This window comes from Gopherus evgoodei, chromosome 1 (assembly GCF_007399415.2).
Source record: "Gopherus evgoodei ecotype Sinaloan lineage chromosome 1, rGopEvg1_v1.p, whole genome shotgun sequence".
NCBI classification, from domain to species: Eukaryota; Metazoa; Chordata; order Testudines; family Testudinidae; genus Gopherus; species Gopherus evgoodei.
In genome coordinates this window covers 42,250,244-42,267,343 of record NC_044322.1, presented here as the reverse complement: position 1 = coordinate 42,267,343, position 17,100 = coordinate 42,250,244, and the positions used below count along the sequence as shown (strand labels likewise).

The 17,100-nt window shown below is 42.5% G+C and overlaps 1 protein-coding gene across 2 annotated transcripts in view; it reads left to right on the top strand.

The window, feature by feature from the left end:
* The window catches only part of FLT1 (fms related tyrosine kinase 1), a 159,943-nt gene that overhangs the window by 58,712 nt on the left and 84,131 nt on the right, over positions 1–17,100 (top strand). For both annotated transcript variants that reach the window (XM_030562729.1, XM_030562736.1), the window contains exon 11: positions 13,721–13,835. In XM_030562729.1, coding sequence (XP_030418589.1) covers positions 13,721–13,835 — 115 coding nt within the window. The remainder of the gene's footprint in view (positions 1–13,720; positions 13,836–17,100) is intronic.

Genomic DNA, 17,100 nt, shown 5'->3' with positions numbered 1-17,100 from the left:
TTTGTACATTGTTTATGTGGGTATACTAATAAAGCATGGAAAGGCAGAGTCATTTGGATGTGCTTGGATAGATTACTGGAGGAAACTAGGGTTGGAACATCAGTGAGGTATGTAAAATTAACAAGTAAAGAACAAATGTTAATTGGACTTAATTAGAAATGTACTGAAGCACCCAAATTTAATTGTGGTTGTCTGTAACCATGGATGCCCATTAGCTTGTCCACAGGGTCTGTGTTGTGTTCTGTTCCCTGTGCCACCTTTTGTTTTCAGGAAGGGAAGACTGAGTCTTAAGTGATGGTAAAAGTAGGTCAGATCAACAGGTAGTTCAAGAATACCTTTGTTTAATTTGACACATGGCCAGATCCTCAGCTGGTCTAATTTTACATCATCTGAGGATCTGGATGATGGACTCTTTGGGTCTGATTCTCATTTACACAAAAGAGCCTTTATGCTACTCTGATAGCCTGAAGTAGGCTTAGCATATATTTTTTCCCCACTTAAATGCACCTTTACACTGGCAAAGCTGTGTAAAGGGAGCTAAGTGTAAATGACGACAAAGAGTCCTGTGGCACCTTATAGACTAACAGACGTCTCGGAGCATGAGCTTTCGTGGGTGAATACCCACTTCGTCAGATGCATGTGGGAACATGACCACACGCGTCTGACGAAGTGGGTATTCACCCACGAAAGCTCATGCTCCAATACATCTGTTAGTCTCTAAGATGCCACAGGACTCTTTGCTGCTTTTACGGATCCAGACTAACACGGCTACCCCTCTGATACTGAAGTGTAAATGAGACTCCAGGTCTATATTCTTCACTCATCTCTTAAAACGTGCCTGCATATATGCTATGGTGTGTCAGTCTGCACGTAGCGTGTGCAGAGAACTGAAATTGCCATTAAAGAATTTAAAATCAAGTAAAGAGAATGAGAAAGAGCCTCCCAACTGAAATATTTTCAGCATTGCCTCACACTGAACAAATGAGCAAATAAAGCAGATCATCCTATACTGTAGGCTTCCATTGTGAGCCAAAAATTGATGTTCACTAATGAGCAGCCACTTCTGTCCTGTGGAAATTACTAGAAAAATGCCCCTGGTCCTTTATGTGCATCTTGCAAAATAATCCTTTCAAATACTTTACCTATAAAATGTCCTGAGAATAAGACCTGATCTATTTGTCAAACACAGATTTGCTTGTTTTTGTATGTCGAGGCTTGGGATAGTTTGGCTTTGTCTGGCCTTCTTGGAGTGATATGGTAAATTGGGCAAACAATTATTTCTGATGACTCTACTGTGCATATTGTAAATGCTATCAAAGGCTTCATTATGTGCCTTAAATGAACCAAAAGCTTGATCGTTCAAATTTCAGCAGCACTAGATTTAAAATAGCTCTTAATCATAGTTTCTCAAGTCTAATGAAAGAATGCTTAAGCATAAGATACAAGATGTAGCCAAGGTCCTTTTTTTTTCTTTTTTTAAATTAGAGATGGATCAAATCAAACTGGTTTAAAACATAAGAAAATACAACAGTGTCCCAGACATCCCAGAGGACTGTTACTGTAATTAAACTGTAATGAAAATGTGTTTGGCTACTGTGCAAATAATACTGTGAATAACCAGTGTCCTTTCGAAAGTTCAACCAGTTGAAAATCCTGGACCACACTGAAGAGGATTCCCCAAGTTAGAGATAGGTGCTAACTTTGGAACACACAGAATCTTTAAAACCGGTGGGACTCCTAAACTATCCACCACTCCTGCATTGCTGAAGTCAATGGAAGCTTTGCCATTTGCATAAATGGTTGCAGGATCAGACTGTGTATGTGCTTCAATATAATTATTTATGCATTTATCATTGTATTTCATTATATTAAGCAAACCTTTCCCAAAATATAGTGTTAACATTCTTATGCCTTTGTTTTTATTCCCTCTCCCCTTTACATAGCAGTTTGCTTTTATTCTATGTCTGTCAGTATTTTTTCCGCACTCTTTTCCCTGTTTTCCTTCTCCCTTCTACGTATCTCCCCCTGTTCAATCTCATCCTCCTCCTTTCTTGGGCTTCTCTTTGGGGCTGGCTTTCCCCTCCTCCTACATCCAGTGCCACAATTGACTCAGAGTTGCCCTAAGTCCTCTGCCCAAAGCAGTGCTGAGCATGGACCACCTGGCAGGGCACTAGCAGCAGCTCAGTGTAGCAGTGGTTCTTTGTCTCCACTACTGCTCAGCTGTTCAGTGGCGAATGGAACTGACATTGTCTGGTAAGCAGTACAGGGAGGGAATTGCTGTATAGAGCCATATATCTCCAACCAGCACAACTGGAGCACTGGAGAGGAATTCCAGTATCCTCCTTAAACCTTGAGTCAACATTGCCCTGAATGGCAGCTCTGTTTAGTGAGAATACTAGTAACCCATAGGTTGTTTGGATGGAGGTGAGACAACTGTGCCATGCCAGATAATCTGGAGAAGTGTCATGTAGGAGGAAGAGGCTGTCCTCTTCCTGGACAACAATAAGCTTGCTCCTATAGAACAGTTTTTTTGTGAGGATGGAGATTTCATGATGATCTGGGTCCTGGAAGGATGCAGATACAGAGCGCTGCATGAAGATCTAGATGTGGTCTTTTGACTGCATTCTTCACTGAACTAAATGTTCTGTGTGAGTAGAGAAAATAGACTAGTGTAGCAGGCACCTAACAACATCTACTATGTTCTCTTGGAAACCCTGAGCTTGGACTGTGCATCCAAATCAGAGATTTGAGAATTGAGAATAAAAGGGAGTCAGATTGCACCATTTGCTCCTATTACCTTTATGGTCCTTCCCTTTAGCCTTCTGACTTCTCAGAAGTCCTGCTACTTGAGCATGTCCTTTCCTCCTCCACTAAATGAAACATTAAAACCAATCTCTGTTGCAACTGTAAGGAAAGACGTTTCAGCTGTTAGCTCTGTTGTTATGCTTTGAGCAACATCTTCGTAGCTCCAGCCAATGCTCATCTCAGCTATGGGAAAGGTAGGGGAATTGGCCCTCTCTCAGAGTCAGAGAGGGAAAGTGAGAGGCTGAGTCCCAGTGACTGTACAGGCGATCTGAGCGATTAGCATCTAGCAGAGGGAGGAAAGGAGGTGGAGGACCAGGAAGGAAGGAAGGAAGGATTGGCTGAAACAAAATCTTATTCTGAGTTTGTAAGGACTGCTGAGCAGTGTGAAGCAGGAAGCAGTGTCAAGAAGCAAAATGCAAGTAGCCAATAACAAAAACCAAGGTATAATAATCCCATGTCACCTTAATGACCAGAAAAATTGATGCATGTTTGCTTTCAAGCACTGTCACTTTCCTGGTGTGCCACTGGTCTCACAAGGTGCAAAGCAATTGGAAGAGTACTCATTCTTTCAGCAACCATTTGCCAAGTCATCTGCATGATCTACTATTGTAGGACATTTAATTATATAGATTAATGTTTCTCTCATGGATAAGATAGCCAGGAAAAAATGTAGGGTGACTAAAGGGTTTCTGACGGTCATGAGAAGAATGTGGGCGATTTTGTTGAGGTGGGAATGTCATTCCTGGCTTCTGACACATCTGACTTTTTTTTTCATTCCATGCCCCAGATCAATTTCCTAAGCATACTGGCAACTCTTAGTGTTTTGTTTGAGAAAATTCAGAACAACCAGTCTGCAGTAGCAGCCCCAACAAATAGTTCAGGACTGGTTGTAATGCTTGAAACTGTGACCATGAAAAGAGAACAGATTGTATAGTCCAGCTACCCATGGTTAATAATAAGAAGGACTCCTGCTCTTACTCCTGTAATTCCCAGCCAGCTTTTCTCTAAATCCATGGCTGCATGTCAGGAAAGCTCTGGCCGGGAGGGGGGGTGGGGCAGGGATGGGACTCATACTTTCTGTCACTTGCTTTTTAGTGTACATGAGAAGTAACAAGGATCTGTACCAGGAGAAAGGGAGCCAGAGTTAAAGTATGGGACCTGGGACACCTGGGTGCTCACAAAGAACATTCAGTAAAAGCAGCAAGGAGTCCTGTGGCACCTAATAGACTAACAGATGTTTTGGAAAATGAGCTTTTGTGGGTGAATACCCACTTCATATTCACCCATGAAAGCTCATGCTTCAAAACGTCTGTTAGTCTATAAGGTGCCACAGGACTCCATGCTGCTTTTACAGATTCAGACTAACACGGCTACCCCTCTGATGCATAAAGAACATACACTGTTCCCTCCCACCCCGCTACACACCTGAGCAGAGAGATTGAAAAGAAACTTTTGTCTTCATCCTACACGCAAGTGGCAGAGTCCAAGGGAGTGGTCACTAAGCAGTCCCTTGCTCCCCTGCTGCTCATTAAGGCTTAACTTTTCAGCATGGCTTATAGAGTCTTTGGCCGGGGGTCTCCCATTTCTGTTCATGCAGAAGGGGGCTTGAACGACTCTAGCGAGTGGTGCTGGTTGGTAGAGACCAGCAGTTGGTTGCCATCTGCAAACTGGTAGGTGTCAAATCTGACATGAGCTTGTGACGTCTGAGCAGCGTCCAGTGGGCAGGCACTGACATCACAAACACTACCCCCTCATCTAGCCCTGACTGGCACTTGTGACAGCCACAGCAGAGATGCCAAGGCCCAGCGAGAGTAACGAAGGACATATCTTCTCATCACTGAGGAGTCAGTGAGGGGAAGCTTGTACCGCTGCTGCTCATGCTGTACCCGTCACTGTGAATAAAGAGAGGATTTCATGCACCAGGCTTTCAGTCTGGCCCCCTTGCATAAGCACTAAAATACAAAGACACTTTTTAAAAAGAGAAACAATTTGTAAAAATGTAGTCAGGTCCTAACTTACTTACTGAAAAAGTGCTCCAAGCATATTGCTATTTGTTTATTCCTTTAATATGGTAGGCTGGCCATCCTGGGTGAAATCCCAGCCCCATTGAAATCAATAAGGCCGGGATTTCACCCTATCACTGATTATTTTTGACACAGCACTTTCAGTAGCAAAGGAACATTTATACCGTGGCTCTTCAACAGATAAACACATTATAACACTGGCAGCCAGTTATATTCAAACACATTGGCAACATACCAGCAGACCAGCCACCCCCATAGAAGACATTTTACAACATCTCCTTGCTCCTTACTCTTATGCCCCTTTGTTTTCTGACTGAAAATGATTCAGGATTCCCAACGATGCGTGATGACTATTGCGCTGTGCTGTGGATTGCACAACAGCACAGATGGCTTTTGTTAGGGTGACCAGATGTCCTGATTTTATAGGGACAGTCCTGATTTTTGGGTCTTTTTCTTATATAGGCTCCTATTGCCCTCCTACCCCTGTCCCGATTTTTCACACTTGCTGTCTGGTCACCCTAGTTTTTGTTGTAAAACCCCAGTGTGCAAATAAGCGCAGTCTCATGTAATTTGCGTTTTTGGTAACCAAAGGGGAAACTAGTTTCCCTATGTTCCTCATGATTCTAGGGCTTAGTTTTTCCATATCCTGTATCTTTAAGTCAGTGTTGTCATGATCACATCTTGAGTGATGTGAATCACTTCATCTCTTGACAGTAAGTTTGCCCAAACTCTGATGAAGACAAGTCTTTAGTATAAACATGATAGCCACTGAGAAAGGCAATATGATTTGGTTTTATTTTTTTAACCAGTGTTAAAAGTTATTAACCCCAATTGCTGTGTGCCTTTCTCTTGCTCTTCATACCTGTGCTGTCTCCCAATTCAGTCTCAGTGCTCCAGCTTCACAGAAGTAGTTATTTATTGACGGTGCCTGAAAACCATTAAAACTCAGTTAATAAATACGAGAAACACCTTGAATAAGATAAAATACAGACACGATGTCAGTTGCTCTTAAGATCTCAATATTTATTTACAATACCTATGGATTTTCTGAGAATGGAAGACTCTTTTGAGGACTGAATGAGATTTTAAATCTGGGACAGTTTTGGTAGGCTCCCAGGATCTCACTGGTAGGTTTGGGAATGAGGAATTCAAATGATGTGAATACAGAAGTTGCCACCCTCTTTCTTAATATAATACAGAGATCTAGGTTCTTATATTGGTACCCATCACTGTATTATCTGAGCTGCAAATTTCAGATCTTGTTCCAAGGTGGGGTATGCTGGATTCCAGAGTTTACAGGAAATTCAGTACACCCTGAGAATAACTAGAAAAATCCTTTGCCTAAGCCCTCGCAAATCAATGTAAGCCATCAATATTGGCAACATGACTATTTTTTATGTTAATACTGGTGTTTATACCTTTTAGGCTCTAGAATGAAACTGGTTTGTGTTTTGACTTCAGTGGAATAAGCCAAAATGACATGTAGTACACTCTCACCCTGGAAACTTTTCCCCATCAATAGTTATAAATATACCACACTATTATGCTTGGCATGTGGTATGCAAATAGAGGTAAGAGTTCTGAAACTCATTAGGAAAGGGAGAGGGCTGTGGAGTAGAGTGAGGACAGTGTGAAGCTAAGGTTGATAACAGTGGCCTTGTCCAGAATAGGCCATGGGAGTTTTCTTATCTTGCTTTGGCAGGAGGTGCTGTGAGCTTCCTGTGCGAAATCAGAAGCATATGCTGCTTTCCTCTTGTTGTTTGGCTTCCTCCTCTACACAAGACGGTTCCCAGCACTGTGATTATCTTTGCATCTTCAAACATGGCACACTCTACTTCCTTAAGAGGTTGATGTATTCTTAAGAATCAGGCTCATGCCCCTCCCCCGAATTACTTCTGAAGTGCTGGTATGTGGCCAAATCCACAAATGGCCTTTAAAGTTGAACTTCTGGTTCCAAAACCCCCCCACAACCAACCAAACAAAAACCATCCCAGGAGTGTAAATTCATAAAATTGAAAACCAGGGAGGTAAGTTTGCCCACGGTCTTAAGTTCTTTCTTTAAAAGGCAGGGAGGTTTTTGTGTTCTGACTGTAACTACGATGCATATGCTTTGAGCTTCCTGAGAGTACAGAGTGTCAGATTAACAGCTTTGACCCCTCGTTCCCCCTTCGGCATTTTCCTCTGAAAATCCAAAATAGAATTAATGGCTTCTGGTTTTACAAATGAATAGCCTATTTCTCAAGCACTTGACACAACAGGGCTAAAGCGTGTGTGTTTGTATACGCACACGCATGCACGCATGCACACATCTTAATTAGGGGAAGAGAAAACGGAATTCAAGAGAAACAATTTACCGGGTGTTGTAGCTAAGACATTGGCCCGGGAATCTGCAGCTCTGGATTCAGTCCCAGGTCAGCCAGACTCCCTGTGTGACCTAGGGCAAGTCCCTGGGGATGAAATTCTGTCCCCATTGATACCAATGGGATTTTTGCCACTGACTTCAGTGGAGGCCGGGATTTCACCATTAATGTATCTGTGCCTCAGTTCCCCATCTCTGAAATGGGGATGATAATACTTCCTTTCTTCCACCTTTTGTCAGTTCTGCTTAAACTGGAAGTTGTTTGGGGTCTGGATTGTCCCTTTGTGTTTGTTCAGTGCCTAGCACAATGGATCCCGATCCCCCCAATCACGGGGAGAAGGATGCCTAACCTTTGCCCCCTCCCCCCCATGAATCTCCTTGCCACTTAGTGTGGACACTGGGGTCTGATTGTGCCCTGATATATACACTTACCTACATGTGCATACATTGAACCAGCACAAAAGGGTATGAAAGGATCTGTGTGCTGGGGAAACTGATTGCATTACTTATGAGTCTGCTGGCACAGCTCTAACTTGTTTGTGAATTACTGTGTGTATTGTGTGCTTTCCATTGGTCTGACTCCGATTCTGGTGTAAACCCTCCTAGGTATTTAAGGAAACTAAACTCAGCTCAACTGGAGTTCCCCTAGCTCCAGAGAGATCCAGGTAAAAATAATCATTTCAGTCTCTGATTCCCAAAGATTTGTGGGATTTCTGCAGAGTAATTCACATTTTTGGTTACAAATAGGCGTGCCCCACCTATTTTATATAGTCAATAATTTGAAGAGATTGACAAACAACAACATACACAAAAATGCATAGATGAAGTTAAATGAGGAGACCACAGTGAAACATCAGTTGAAATAATTGGAAGATTATTATGATTTTTCAGTCCCGGCCAGAATGGATCTGTATCTTTTCAAACATCATTACATAAACACAAACTTGGCTCAGGGCTTATATTTAAATTCCACTAAGACTTTTCTCTTTCTGTTACAAGATACCTGCCATTATAAACCAAAGCAGGAGGCATGATTTTAATTATAGTAACTCCTCATTTAACATTGTCCCACTTAACGTTGTTTCAGTGTTATGGCCCAGCTCAATAAGGGAACATGCTCGTTTAAAGTTGTGCAATGCTCCCTTATAACCTCATTTGGCTGCCTCTTTGTAAGATTCTGTGGAAGAGCAGCGACGTTACAAGGGAGCATTGCACAAGTTCCGCTTCTCCACCTCCTCCCCCTCCCTCCCAGTGCTCCCTCCACCGCCAAACAGTTTGGTGGCGCTTAGGACTTTCTGAGAGGGAGAGGGAGGAGCGGAGATGCAGGGCTTCCCCACTCCTGCCCCTCTCTCCCAGAAAGTCCTAAGTGTCAAGTACTGGGAGGGAGGGAGAGGAGCAGGGAAGCCCCTCATCTCCACTCCTCCCCCTCCCTCCCAGAAAATCCTAAGCCCCACTAAACAGGGAGGGGGAGGAGCAGAGACACACTCCTCCGCCTTCCTCCCAGCACTTTTGCGCGTAGGACTTTCTGGGAGGGAAGGGCAGGAGCGGGGAAGCGCTTAGGACTTTGTGGGGGAGGGATGTGGCGTGCTCCAGAGAGAAGGTGGAGTGGGGGTGGGAAGAGGTGGGCCTGGAGTGGAGTGGAGACAGGAAGAGGCGGGCCTGGAGCATTCCTGGCAAAATCCAAGCCTGTTCTCCAGGGAAGCTGCCACTGCTGCTGCAAAGGTGCTTCCTAGAGTGCTTGCCTGCAGTGGGCTGTGCCTGTGTGAGGTAAGCTGGGGCACTTCCCAACCACAGTACTGTACAGTATATAATGCCTTTTGTCTGCCCCCTAAAAAATTTCTTTGGAACCTAACCCCTAACCCCCCGCATTTACATTAAATCTTATGGGACAATTGGATTTGTTTAACATTGTTTCACTTAAAGTTGCATTTTTCAGGAACATAACTACAATGTTATGTGAGGAGTTACTGTACTCTCCTTTACCTATTGCACAGCTCTAACCAATTCTGCTGGGGTAAACAGTGATACTGTTTGGCTCAGTTGGAAATAACGGGGAAGATTAGGTACTGAACTGGCTAACAAAGTCAGGACACTGGAAACCGTTCTCGTTCTGCATTGATATATTTTATTATTTGAGACTAGAATTAGAAGAAGTCTTTCAAAATGTGGCTAACTGGTACTAATGAATTTGATTTTCCATTATAATTGCATTAACATTATAGTCAGCAATATGAACATAATATAATATGTGAAGTCAAGAGAAGCCATGCATGCACATCCCTGGGGAAAATTCCATCCAGAATTTTACTTATTCATTATTATTATTATGCTGGACATCATACAGACATATAACAGAGATAGTCCCTGTCCCAAAGAGTTTACAGTCTAATCATACATACTCCCCTGTAAATTATTCTCTTACAGAGAATAATTGCAACTAGGTTCAGAGGCTGCGGACCTATAAGGGATTTATGAGATCTCTGGCATAGCTGATGCACAGTTTAATTCTGATTGTGAAGCCCTTTTCAACTAAACCTTCCCAAATTATGTTTTTCAACTAGTACTTTTATTAAAAAGAGGCCAGACTGCAGCAAAGAGACATCAATGTATTCAGTGAGGCAAGACTAGGGAGGTGGTGGAATCTCCTTCCTTAGAGGTTTTTAAGGTCAGGCCTGACAAAGCCCTGGCTGGGATGATTTAGTTGGGGATTGGTCCTGCTTTGAGCAGGGGGTTGGACTAGATGACCTCCTGAGGTCCCTTCCAACCCTGATATTCTATGATTCTGTGATTCTAAGACTACAATTACACCTGCTTCAAAGGGCAAAAATCTGACAAAGAAACTCCTGAGGAACAAGAAAAACAGTTGAACTAAAATCATGATGCCTCTCTTGACCGTGACAAGATCCCTCCCCTGCCCAAACTGCAAGAGACTAGATGAATAGTCATTTATGTACAGAGAGTCTTGAGGTCACTGAATATGTCCTGCAAACCACAGCAATATGGAAGCATTAGTGGCCCCATCTACGTTACAACAAAAAGTCCTGTGGCACCTTAAAGACTAACAGATGTATTGGAGCATAAGCTTTCGTGGGTGAATACCCACTTCGTCAGACACATGTGTGTCTACATGCGTCTGACGAAGTGGATATTCACCCACAAAAGCTTATACTCCAGTACATCTGTTAGTCTATAAGGTACCACAGGACTCTTTGTTGCTTTTTACAGATCCAGACCAACATGGCTACCCCTCTGATACTTGATCTATATTACAGTTTCCTCCAATTTAGTTTCCTGTTTTTCAAACAGGCTTTTAAAAACACTGTTTTTGTTGAAGAGTGGTGCAGCCAAAGCGGACAGGGGATAACTTTATTTGAACCATTTTAAAGCCTATTTGTGTCCTTGCATGCTCTTGAATGAGTTGACAAAGCTGTCTTAATGTTATATCCCAACCACTCACTCAGGCCTCCACAAGTGTGCTCACAGAAACTGATTTTTGAAATAGCAAATGGAAAGCATGAGAGAAATGTTTAGGCAGATAGGGCAGGACATGGGAAGGGATGTAGGCATTGCAATGCTGAGTATCACGGCACCTAACTTAGTGCCTAGAAAACAAAAGGACCAACACTTCTATTCACAAAGCCAAGTTAGGCACTAGGCTCCGTATACAATGAAGGGTTGCGGGAGACAGGTGCCTAGACTGAGATCCACAAAGCCAGCTGGAGTGAGCTGCCTAAGCTAGCCAATGGGAACTGGTGACCAGAGGAGAGTGTGCTGAGCCCCGCCCCTCTCTCTGAGATAGGAGCCTAAGGACACCTCTACAGAAGAGCTCTCCCGTTGGTGCAGTTAATCTACCCTCCCAAGAGGTGATAGCTAAATGATTGGGAGAAGATCTCCAGCTGACATAATGCTGTCTACACGGGGGGTTAAGTCAGTATAACTATGTTGCTCAGAGGGGTGGATTTTTCACACCCCTGAGCAATGTAGTTGTACTGATATAGGTCTGTAGCATAGACCAGCCCTAAGTGTGGGCTGCAGGGTGGCACCTCGCTCTGCTAGTGAGCTTTGAACAGGAACCAGCCACCTGGTGGCAGCTAGCTTAGGAGCCTAAGTCGCTTCTTGCAGGAATTAACTCTGGGCCTGCCTTGCTCCCCACAAAATGGTTGGAGGAGGAGGTGGTGGTACCCACCTTATAATTTGTACCAGTGGTTAGAGCACTGATATGGGAGACCCAGGTTCAGTTCCTCCTTCTCTGCTACAGGGGGCAAACTGATTTGAGGGGGGAATCTCCAGAAGAGTGTGCTAACCACTGGGCTATGGCATGTACTGATGTGGGGCTGTCTCAGTCTCTCCCGTTGAAGCTGTTCCACTGTGGAGAACTACTGAACAAATCATTGGAGCAGGGCGTCTGGCCCTGGGGTCTTCCACCACCCAGGTAGATCCTCACAAGCACTTTCTCTCCCTCTGTCCCCAATGACTGTTCAACTGTGGATAAATTCTTAAATAGTCATTAAGCCAGCAAGAGAGAATGACTCTAGCCTGATGGGTCAAAGCATGCACCTAGGAAGTAGGAGATCGCCCCCCCCCCCTTTGCAATTCCTTTCTCCCCCTCTGGAAAAAGGAAGAATTGAGTCTAGGTGTCCAACATCCCAGGTGAGTGCTATAGCCACTGGACTAAGCATTGTGAAGTGGATACTAATACTTCCTGGCCTCATCCAGCCAGATTTTGAATGAGCCCTGAGGTGGTAGGCATGCTCAGAGGCTGCCTACTAGATCAAACACTGCATGTGACTTAGGCAGCTGAATGTCTGTCTTCTCCTGGTTTGTGAATTGCTCTGGGGTTTGGTACAAGACAGGTGTCCAGACGCCTGGAGCGGGGCAGCAGTGCATATGCCCCATGGCCTAAAACTTAGGTGCCGAGGGAACTTTTAAAGCAGAAAATCAGGAGCCAAATGAGTTTTGAAATGATCTGCAGGGTTAGGCAGCAGCCAATCAGCAGTTTTGTGTTGCAGTGGTGACTTAGGCACCTAACACTGGCATTTAGGCGCCTGAGTTGCTTTGTGGATTGCATCCGTAGCGCATACCTGCCATCGCAATCCTCTCCATCGCTTCCCCCACCCTCCACATGAAGAAGCATGACCCTTCACTTCTGTAAGATGGCTGAGCCATCCCTGCATCATAAGGAATTCTTGGGGCAGAAAACCAATGATGTCCAAATTAGTTAATGGATCATCATTCTGAAAGGTTGTTAAATTAGTTAACATAACATTAGTTAATGTAATATTACTCTTGATGTAATGCAAAACATTTTAAAATTATTATATGGTGTAAACCATTATCAGGATACAAAAACAATGAAGGAAGCAAGCAACAGTTAGAGTTCTTTGATTCTCTGATCAGTTTAGCAGTAACTGTCAGTGCCAGTCAAGTGGTTTTAAAGGTGACTTCTCCAAACCGGCTGATGTACATATGAATCCAATTTGCTGATGAGCATTAAATATGTTGTATTTAAAAACTTTAATGTGTTTGAAGAACATGTCAAACTTGAAAGAGCTTTTACACAAATGAAGAGGCAAGCTCTACCTTTTAAACTGAGATTGAACATAATAGTTAAAAATATAATTAGATGTCCTGAGAAAACATTTGAGATGGATAGAATGTAACAAGTATTCCAAAGTGTTTATTTCCATATGTACCAAATTAAGCTTTGGAAAACAAATTAGTTCCACCATGACCACATCTGAATGTTCTAATTAAAAGCCAATTCGTAGTGTAAGGCATTAATGTAATATGATTTTAATTCAGCTTTTAAAAAAAATGTTTGAACCCCTTTGGCAATTAGACATAACTTTTTATTTTGTTAGTTTGTAAGATTATTTGGTTGTAGTTTTATTGCCCATCTAGTAAACAGGAAGTCACAGCAGTAGATGTTTTACCATTTGTAAATTGAAAGATAACGTGTGGAAGATAATCTGTTGAAGCAAAGAAAATTAGAGCTTGTGACATAATTTTTTATGATAACCAAAAGAACCTGCACATAAAGAAATTGCATTGGAATAGTTTTTAAAAAATTGATCTCAGAAGTTTTTAAAATTTGTCAGCATTTTAAGTCTTAAAATAATACAAGTAATAATTAAAGCTGAATAATTAAAGGCTGAACCAGAATGGTGGGCTTCAAACTTTGGAACACTTAAATCAGAATACTGGGCCCAACAGTCCCAAATTTTGATTCAGTTCAGATTCTGGTCTACATTTGAATTTCACCCTGAAGCCCAACTCTACAGTGGGTCAAACAAGAACACAGAGTCCAAAGAACCTTCGCTCATGGGGGAAGTTTGGATCTGGATCTGAACTTCAGCCTCCAGCCTATATTTGCTAATGATATCAAGAAGCATAGATGTAACTGGCAGCATATCAGAGTCCCATTGACTTCCCTTAGGAGCAGCAAGTGCTTGGGACAGCTACTTCTTCTGAATCAACTGTTTATTCCACACTCATTTTGCTAAGAGAAGCACTTGATTTCTCCTATCCATAGGTATGAAGTTTGCTTTAACACTGAGGGACCTTTCATCTTGAAAAGTGGCAGCAGCAGAGGAAACAGAATCCAGAGCATCACTCAACACATGGCAATGATAGAGGGGAAGAATAAGGTATGGTTGGGGGAGTCAAAATACAACTACTATGCTAAGGCACTGTCTGAGAATGTATTTTAAGAGATCATTGAGCTAAAACTGAGGAACTGAATGACATGGTATTGTAAATGTTTTAAATTTGAAGGACTGTGTACATGCATCTCTCTCTCTCTCTCTCTCTCTCTCTCTCTCTCTCACACACACACACACACACACACACACACACAGAGCTTAGTTTTTATTTACAGATATAGGGCCTGATGCTGCAAAAATGTACTTTCTTCTGTGCCTAGTCCTATTAAAGGCTTTGGGACTATGGATGAGAATAACTGTTGGTAACACCGGGCCTATAGGCTGTGTGAGGGCTGAACATAAGCATGAAGAGGCAACTTATAATTACAACTCACAATTCATTTTCTGTGTGAACACTTAAATTTTTGCTTTGATGCTGTCTGGGAATTTGACAAAGACATGAAAGTGTTAAAAGACCAGTGAGAACATAGAGTGCCAATGGGACCAATAACTTTACTAGCATTATCTAAAGTTACACTTTGCGTAGGTTTGTACCAAAATGTCATGTGGTATTTACTTTATTTCATGCCATTGTGCAATTTTTCTTATTTTTGATAAGAGCATAGCACAATCTGCCTTCATCACAGATATAATACTAGTTTATAGGAATACTGCTTAAAAGGTGTTGAAAAATTGGAGAGGGTTCAGAGAAGAGCGACAAGAATGACCGCGGGTCTGAAAAACTAGAAGGGTTAAATGTTTTTAACCTATAGATGAGACACTTAAGAGATGCCTTGAGCTGATGGTGGGATAGCTCTTTAATCTAGCAGTCAAAGGCATAGTATGATCCAATAGGTGGAAGTTGAAGCTAGACAAATTCAAATGGGAAGTAAAGGTCCAGTTTTTAAGATGGGGGTAATTAATCATTGGAACAGCTTACCAAGGGATGTGGTGAATTCTCCATCATTTGAAGTCTAAGTAAAGATTGGATTTCTTTCGAAAAGATGCTCCAGTTCAGCCACAAGTTATTGAGCTACATGCAGGAATCACTCAGTGAGGTTCTGGGGCCTGTATTATGAGACATGATTACAGTGGTTCCTTCTGTCCTTACAATCTATTAACGTAGTTTGCCACTAGAAATGCTAAGCACTGTATCTGGTCTTACAGTCTAGTTTGACTTGTGGCAATAATGGCAGATAGTATTACAAAGAAATACAATCTTATCCTAGAGCCTTTATTGTGAAGGGCTTCATAAAACTTCAGGTGACATACACAAGGGCCATTGTTCTCACTTACACTAAGGCTATGTCTACACTGTGTTGTAAATCCCAGAGTGGTGAGTTTTGGTCTATGGATTTGGGCTTGTACTACCACACTGAAGACAACAGCATACGTGTTGTGCTACCACCCACTCTGAGCTTCAGCCCAAATGCCTACATAGCTGTTTTTATCACCATAATATATGAAGATATACTTATCTCATAGATCTGGAAGGAACCCTGAAAGGTCATCAAGTCTAGCACTTGCCTTCACTAGCAGGACCAAGTACTGATTTTGCCACAGATCTCTAAGTGGCCCCTTTGAGGATTGAACTCAGAACCCTGGGTTTAGCAGGCTGATACGCAAGCCATTGAGCGAGCCCTCCCCTTGCCATAGCATGCATGTGAAACTGTAGACCTGGGCTCTGAGACTTGCTGCCACAGGTTATAAAATGCAGTGTACACATACCCTTAGTTCCCTTTACTCTGCTGTGGCAGTATAAAAGTGTTTTATAGTGTGTGAATTATAGCTAAACCCACGTTAAGACCTCTTTCCACTGTCAGACCAATATAAATGGGGATTAGTGTAACTGAGAATCAGGCCTGGGGATCATGTCTTCCACCACTACTTATTATTTATATGCTCCCATAGGTGTTCATGGCACTGTACCGATAAGAATGGTTGCTGACCCTGAGGGACTTTTAGTCGAATTCAGTCAGGGACCATGCAAATGATTAAGGATAGAGGCAAAGATGGGAGAGGTTAGAATTGGAAGATTACATGAAAAACATGGTTTAAGGAGGATTTTGAAAGAGGAAAAGGAAGTCATTTGGGGTAGAGGAAGAGGGAAGATGTTCCAAGCAGGGATACAATGAACAAAAGCCAGTGAGAACCTAATTATGTTCCAGCAGGCATCTAGCCATGCTGAAAGTGGTCCTACCTGGCCACCAGACATTGAATCAGTTGTGCAACAGCCAGACCTAATCTGTTTGTGTGTTGTGCTTTTTGGAGACAGTGGAAGAGGAGGGGCTTAAATGTCAGGCCAAATTCCAGCCCACGGCAAATAAATTCCTCCCTGGAGGAACATGCTAATAATGGATCCTTGATGCGGGATTGCAGAATTTGTTTGAAGTTTTTGGCAATCAGCCATTTTTTGAAGCATGCTCAGAAATGCATCTGAAATGATGATTCCTGTGTATATGTATTACTGAAAGTTTTGCAATGAAGCACGGTTGTTCTCCTTATCTATCCAACATGCTGTTAATCCCAGAATGGACTGTGTGGTGTTGCTTTGTGGTCATGTGTCTTCACTAAAAGAATAGCATTTAGAAGTCACCAGAGTTATCAGTTACTACCACACTTTTTCATACATTTTAGGTATAACACTGATAGTAAAAAGGGAATTGATAAGGCAATTTCTGTAACTTCTGAAGCACAAAACATCTTTTCTTGAAATGTGCTGGTTAGCTCCAGCCATCAGCTCTGCTAGGTCAGTGTATGTTCTCTTTGCCTCTGAAAAATTGCTTTTCCCAGGCCTTCGAGCCATGCTTGGCTGAGGACAGATAGCTCTTCTAAATGTACAGTGCTCTCTGGCCCTTGGCATAGTTTCTTGCCAAGCTTGACGTTGCCTGATTTCTACACTCTTGGCTGACATAGAGTGGTCAGACATTTCTGTTGCCAGGGCAGGCAAGATTGTGCTTTGCTGTCTTTGCAGTCAACTTGTGTAGGATTAGAACCACTGATATATCTTGTTAAAAATTTCAGTCATTGTGTCCCAAAGCAAAGTCAAAGTGAGGCAATTGGGACAAAAGCTTCCTGATTGGGAGGAATATTGAGCCCATTCACAGAACTAAGCAGACTGGATGTGACATTTCATCATAATGTCAGCTGTTACTTTAAAAAACTCTCCGAGTACTTCTGAATACCTTCTGTATTGATACATCCATGTTCCTACTATTCCTATTTCCAAGCATAAAAGGCAGTATAAAAAGAAGGCATGAAGCTCAGTGTG